We start from the raw sequence: 7500 nt of genomic DNA on the forward strand, positions 1-7500 counted from the left end.
AATTCGAAATTTGTACACTTTTAACACATATTAGACACAATTGAAAGTGAGATTTCTTTTGAAAACTGCACCCGATTTCACTCAAATCCTCATTACTTCTTTGACACCCTGTATTTACTCGTACGAATAAACGCAGGAGGGAACACAGTAGCGCGGAACAAAGTGCAGGTGGCGAGGGTAGCCTCCGGAAGTAGTCATGCGGTCAAACTCGGATGGCTCTGAGTCAAAACAATCAGTAGTTTTCTGTTTTTTGGTATGAACACTTTACATTATATAGTTTAGACATGGATGACATAGAAAGCAGACGTTCTGCCGGGCCATGTGCGTTGCGAAGAATTAGAAAACTGAAACATCAACAGGGCACTTCTGGAGAATAGATGAATGGGTTTGATGTGCCTTTACCCAGCCGCACACACACGCACATGGCCGGGTGGTGCATGGGAGGGTAACACGAAACATCAACAGGGTGTCAAAAAAACTTTAATGTTCTTTAATTGGACGAAAAAGCTTTACCTGAAATATACGTTATTTATAATGGATAAGTGGTGTTGATATTTAATCATGGGAAATGGACTAAAACAAAGATAAAATCTGGTGCAGTATACTCGAAGTCTGATTAATCTGCTTTTGTTGCAGTGAAGGAGCCAAAGTCGGTGTTGGAAACGTTTTTCTAGTCAACAGTAAATTGAAGAGTATGGTTAATATTTGTTGCTAATTTGGAGGAAAGCGACTGGATACTCTTCAAATTAAGGGCCTAAACGCTGCTAAAATGCTTAGAAAGTGTGGATTATCTGCCCCTGAGTCCGCATTTGGCAAGAAGTAAAGAATTTGAAAATGTTTTAAACCCATGACACTCCATGCAGTCTATGTAATGCCTGCGTACAATTTCATTATAATCGGTTGGGTGGATCACGAATTTAAATATAACAAACACACAATCTCACATCCTGTGTTCTCTCTCTCTCTCTCTCTCTATATATATATATATATATATATGATTTCTTCTCTCGGTTTTGCAGTGCTTAGACCCCACTAATGAGGAAGCTTTCATCCTGTTGGGCAAAAAGGCCATCAACAGCATATATGGCGTATTCATCAATGCAATACTGTTTCCCGGAAATAGGTGATAATCCGATGCGGCCGCCATATCAGGATAAGAAGAACTGCAATCAACCAGTTCAAATTCACATGCACAGACAATAGCCATTGAAACCGCTACAAGCAGTTGATGGTGTGGCGCTTTTGATGATAGTTAATAAGCGCAAATGTTTCTTTGTATCCTCAAAATACTGACATCATCACATTCTCTGCAAATGATACGAACTTGGCCCTCTACGGAGCAGGTGCAGAGGCGTGTTTCCACTGCTTGGATTGTTCCTGTGTCTCTGGCTCAAAGTGACAAACCCAACACCCTTCCTGGGCTAGGAAACAGTGTTAGAAGATGAGGAAACCGAGCAGAAAGTGTCTTCAATGCAGAAAAACCTGAACATTCTCAGAGGACATTGACTATTTGAGTTATAGTTAGTCCTTTGTCATCCATTACCATGTGATGAAAGCGATCAATGTTTACATGTACAAGACTCTCACTGTCCCTCGTAAATTCAGCTGCCTGCTTTTACGTGGTTGATAAAGCTGGATCATCATTCACCACTCTAGAAACTATGTCAGCGAGAAAGTTCCAGGAAACTAAACCATTTCTGTACGTACTTGATTAAACGACGAGGCGAAATATTATCCATTTTCAGGTGCTACTAGTTACCTTTTCACTGTTCTTTGAATAGTCAGCCATTAGTCTACCTGGAATAAAACAATGCACCTATTATGGGGAATAAAACAATGCACCCATTATGGATTATCTCTATATTGAATAAATTTCGGGAACTATCCAACGGATTTCCGCCCTCATCAGTAGAGAATACGATAAGAAATAAATGAAATACTTATATGTACCCATGGAAAAAAGCAGAAGCAAAATTCATGTGTACATACAAGTACCCCAGTAATATGTAAATATAAAATTCCTTTGCGAGCCTTAGCACATGTGGGATCCTTCAGGAACCACAACAAAGAGTGGTCACCAGTCTCGAAGTGAATGGTAATAAATTTAAGTTTAATATTGGATAACATTTTTTTTTTAAATCATCAAGCAGCCAGCATACCGTTAAAGGTGAAAATTATAAACAATCTCTCTCCCTTTCACTCTATCTATATAATTTTAATATAGGATAATTTTTTTTCAAAAATTTCATCAATTATCAAAATTATAAACAATTATAAATAAGGGCAAAAGAAAAAAATTCTCTGCCAATAAGCCGAGAAAAAGACATTGAATCGTCAATCACCACATGCAATATACGTCACTATTAATACACATCGTGATGAATCGAGGAAAGCAAGCTAACAGAATTTTTTTTAATGCGTTATCTCTATATTGAATCATTTCAGCATTAATCCAAATGTTTTTCCTCTCATCAGTAGAGATTACGATATGAAACAAATAAAATACTTACAAGCAGCCATGGAGGAAAAACCGAAACAAAAGACATGAATACGTGTGCTGGGACTCGCTCTGGAATTTTATATTCAGATATAACTGGGGTACTTATGTGTACACACGACTTTCGCTTCTGCTATCTCTGTGGGTTTTTGTGTTTTATTTATTTCCTATCGTACTCTCTACTGATAAGAGGAAAATCCGTTGGATTATTCCAGAAATTGATTCAATATAGAGATAAGGCATTTAAAAAAATATTATGTTAGCTTGCTTTACTCGATTTAGCCTGATATTTATTCATAGTGAGGTATACCGTATGTGCTGATTGACGAATTAAAATCTCTTTCTCAACATTTTCGCATAGATGTTTTTTTTCTCTTGCCCTTCTTTATAATTGTTTATAATTTCCATACTTGATGAAATTTTTGAAAAGCATTTATCCTATATTAAAAGTATATAGATAGATAGATGGATAGATAGAGTGAAAGGGAGAGAGACTGCAGAGAAGGTAATAATTTTACGTCTTATTTTTGTTCGCTAGGTAAACGCTATAGATCTTGAGCTGCTAAATATTTTTTTACATTTTACAATTCCTTAAATGATAGGTATACACATCTATATAACTTCATGTATATGCACACAAAGACACACACATACACATACAGACACATACACTCACACACACACATACATACGTACATAGAGGCTACACATACAGGTATAAATCTCTATGCATGTCTATATACATCTAAAAATACACATATACACGTAAACATTTTAAAATCACTTTAAAAATTTACGTTACTCGAAAGACAATTTACATTTTATATATATCTTTATATTTTACAATTATGCAAAACCATATTCAGAAAGCGGAGTGAGAAATACTTGAAAATATGTTAAAGCTCTCATTTACACTCATATAAACATAAAATATTCACGAGCACAAATACTCATATGTGCATACATATCTACTAGCACATTCCTTCCCATGGCATAATGTCCCATTCTCACTGATTATTTCACCGTAACGACTGTAATACATAATATTGTTTTCTACTATAGTTTATGTTGAACGTAATGTACATGCATTGAATTACAGAAAGATATATAACGACATTAAAGATTCATTTCCCCACAATTGCTGTAAATCCATAATTTGAAAGAAACATTAATCTCTAATATTACAAATGCATACACACACATAAAGACACACGAATTATATATATATATATATATATATATATATATATATATATATATATATATATATATATATGAATGTATATGCTGACATTCAAAATTTGGCAAGTAGAATATAATTTTCAGCAGCTCGCAAAATATTATAATTTTCACTAACATTTATTACATAACAAACCGCCAAAGCGTTTAATATTTCAGTTACATTTTATACCTTATGTATAAGTATATGTCTATATATATACATATATAACTATACATATTTAACTTTGTGTATATAAATTATATGGGCATATGAAGTTAAAGTGTAAAACATCTAAAAATTGAAAGAGACCTACCGATAAGTTAGCTTCATACGGGGCAAGAATGAAAAATTAGAAATGGCACCTGTTAATTAGGCATCCGGGTTAGTATAAAGCCTGGCATTCAAACACAGATTCTAAATAAGTGTAAAAAAACATATATAAAGAAAATAAAGTAAAACGAAAAATTAACGAAAAAGGTTAATAAAAAAATAAAATTCATGAAATAAAAAATATATCAATACTTTGTTAGTGTAAAACAAAAAGAAAAGAAAAGAAAGAAACAGTGATGAAAACAAAGCAGAATATATATATACATATATATATATACACATTAGGAGCAAAATGACATACCGCGAAACAAAAAATTACTTTCAGTTTTATTTTTAGGCAAGAAGAGAGGTGGTCGCATCGAATTCATCGTCATGCTCTGAAATAAGGAGCAGTTGTTAGTAAACATCTACATAATCATTCCGTTGTTAGTATAAATTCTACATAAAAAAATGGTGTGGTAATTTCTTCTCAAGACTTTGATCATAAAACAATGAATAATTTTGTTATAAAATTTGTTCGAAATGTTGGTACAAGGCCAGTAATCTCGGGGGAGTGTTTTAGTCGTTTACATCGACCCAAGTGCTCACTTTCATTTATTTTATCGACCTCAATTGGACAAAAAGGATGAAAAATAAATCGTCCCGGCGGAATTTGAACTCAGAACTAAAGTCGGACAAAATGCCGCTAAGCATTTTTCCCTCCTTGTTAACGATTCTATAAGCTCACAACCTTAATAACAATAACAACAGAAATATCTATAATAATAAAGATGGCTTCCTATCTGCAAATTTGGTTGTGAAGAGAGCTATAAATCATATCTGTATTAGTGCTGACAAGTACCTTATTTCATCCCCAGGTGATAGGATTCAGAGTGTAAATGGCTGGTAAATCACGCTTGATATTTTCTTACAGAGTGTAACTCACGATTCTCATAAACTACTGTTAAATTTCTAGTTCTTAAATTTCCGTTAAATTCCAGCAATATCCCTTGTATATATATATTTGGAGGGGGCGTGCGAGTGTGTGTGTGTGTGTGTGTGTGTGTGTGTGTGTGTGTGTGTGTGTGTGAGGAAAATAAGACAATGTAGAAAATGCTAGAATTATTTTATCATGATATACATTTTGTTCCGGTTTCAGGCTTTTCGACTTTTTCAATTAAGAGGAAAATTTTAAATGAAAGGATTTGTATATATTTCCATCGTCTTCAAATAGGTTGGACATTTTCTTTTCATTTGTCTCTCGTGTCTTTGTGAAGTTTCTGTAGGTATCGGCAAATCTAGAAAAATAATGTTTATGGGTGCAGAGAAATATTTGGGTATGAATTTTGATGGTTTAAGCAGCAGCAGCCGATGAAGAAGGAGGAGGGGAGGAAAAAGAGGAAGAAGACGAAGGAGAAGAGGAGGAAGGAGAAGATGAACAAGAATTCTGACTCTTCTCCTTTTTCATCGTTTTCGTCTTCTTCATCTCCCTCTTCTTCTCGTTAATCGTCTTCATCTTCTTTTTTCCCCTCCTCCTTCTTCGCTTCTTCCTTCCTCGGCTGTTGCTGCTTAATCGTACAAACTTCAGAACCAAATATTTCTCTACTCCCATATACAGTATTTTTTCAGACATGCTGCTACCTACCGAGCCTTCACAACGGAAAAGAGAGAGGCATATGAAAGGAAAATGTCCTACCTATTTGAAGACTATGGAAATACTTACAAAACATTTGATTTAATTTTCTAATGTAATTGTTTTTCTTCTTAATTGATATTCAACGTTGTTGAAGAAGTCAAAAATACTGAAATCAGTATTAAACTCTTCAAAATGTATTTCATCATAAAATTAACCAGCATTTTCTACCTTGTCTTATACATACATACATACATACATATATATATATATATATATACATATGTACAATATGTCTTCTTATTTTAATCTGTAGAGTTGTTTTAAGTGAGTGTAATACATAAACTTGCTTCTTTATATTAAAGGTTATATATATTACATTTGCGATTGTACACCGTTGTTAAGTTTGTTGAAAGCTTTACATTGTTGTAATATACTGAAGTAGAGTTTTGCAAATCCATTATCAATGTTCTTGCATAGGCGAGGCAATTTTGCCTCATAATTGAAAGCAATCTACTATGAATACACTGTTTTTAGCAATGCGAAAGATCGTGTTTATAATAGGTGCCTTGCAAAACAATGTAGCATGGGTAAGTATGACGTTGTGTCTAAAACTAAACACAATCTACAATTTAATTTCTCTTTACGCATTCGTATTGCGATATTGGTTATACACAATTCCATTCAAACTGTGTCCTTGTGTTTAAAAGTCGATGCGATCAGATTAACTTTATCTTCCCCTAACAGTGTACTAAAATGTTTCTATTACATATCATGTATTTTAAGTTGTTCAACAGTCTTCATACCCTTCTCTCTTAAATATGACTAAAACATCAAAAACGTGTGTACAATTGCTTCAGCATCACACTAAATTAAAGCATGGGTTACTTATATGATTATCTTTGAGTAAGCTAAAAAATAATAATTAATTGTTAAATTTAATGAAACAATTAAACTAAATTTGTACGCAGATTTTATTACTTCCGTGAAACCTGCTTTCTCCTCTACCCCATACTTTCCATTATACAAAAGTAGAACAGAATTTAAGATGATCTCGCCTTTTGCCTGATATTTCTGTATATGCATCTACAGTAACATTGCTTAAATGTTGTCTACATCAGTATATTTACTTTACTTTTTTATGTGCATAACATTTCTCTTTATAGACATGTTAAAACATTGTACATGGATTTACTTTTTAGGTGTAAAAATGCTGAATTATTTTCTTCAAATTTTTTGTTAATTAAAATGACTAGATTGCTCCAATAAATACAGACTCGTTCTTTACTCCTTCAAATTGTCACATTGATATTATCTCTAGTTCGAATGTACTTTTCCACAACTGCAACATACATGCAACGTCAAATATTATGTATATTACCAAGGGGGTCAAATATTGTATTCATTTTTAACTAACTAGCGGCTTATAAAATGCATGGAAGTTTTCAGACTACAAAATAATAGAAAAAAATAATGAAAGAAAGAAAACCAGTTTAAATTTAGTATAGTGAACTTCCGTCAATTCCAATTTCATGGAATACACTGATGAATGGTTTCTTTCTGATGAATGGTTTCTCTAAGAGAAAACTTCAGAGAAGTACGTAACAAACAGTGATACACGGTAAAGTCTTTTGGCTTCACATTGTTTCAAATCGATGACTTGAGATTGAAATTACCACACAGCGATTCAAACCTGAAAAGAGGGATATGGCAGAATGAATTTAGCTTATGTTTTATTAAAATTGTCCTTCATGAAAGGTTATACATTATGGGATATATCTGTATGGTTAAGAAATTCATCAAAAATTATATATATATATATCGCAATACATATATATA

At 33.1% G+C, this 7500-nt stretch overlaps 1 protein-coding gene across 5 annotated transcripts in view; it reads right to left on the minus strand.

Moving 5' to 3' along the window:
- LOC115214515 (gamma-aminobutyric acid type B receptor subunit 2-like) overlaps nt 1-7500 on the minus strand; it is a 1118481-nt gene that overhangs the window by 66439 nt on the left and 1044542 nt on the right. The window contains exon 21 of one of the 5 annotated variants that reach the window (XR_005000211.1): nt 4033-4133. The exons of 2 other annotated variants lie outside the window; for them this stretch is intronic. Coding sequence is in view for 2 of the 3 variants with exons in the window: in XM_036505134.1 (XP_036361027.1) it covers nt 4383-4426 (44 nt within the window). In the remaining variant the exon portion in view is untranslated. Of the gene's footprint in view, nt 1-4032; nt 4134-4350; nt 4427-7500 lie in introns of all 5 variants that reach the window. 2 more of the 5 variants (XM_036505134.1, XM_036505135.1) reach the window with 2 other exon arrangements.

This window comes from Octopus sinensis, linkage group LG7, assembly GCF_006345805.1.
Source record: "Octopus sinensis linkage group LG7, ASM634580v1, whole genome shotgun sequence".
NCBI classification, from domain to species: Eukaryota; Metazoa; Mollusca; class Cephalopoda; order Octopoda; family Octopodidae; genus Octopus; species Octopus sinensis.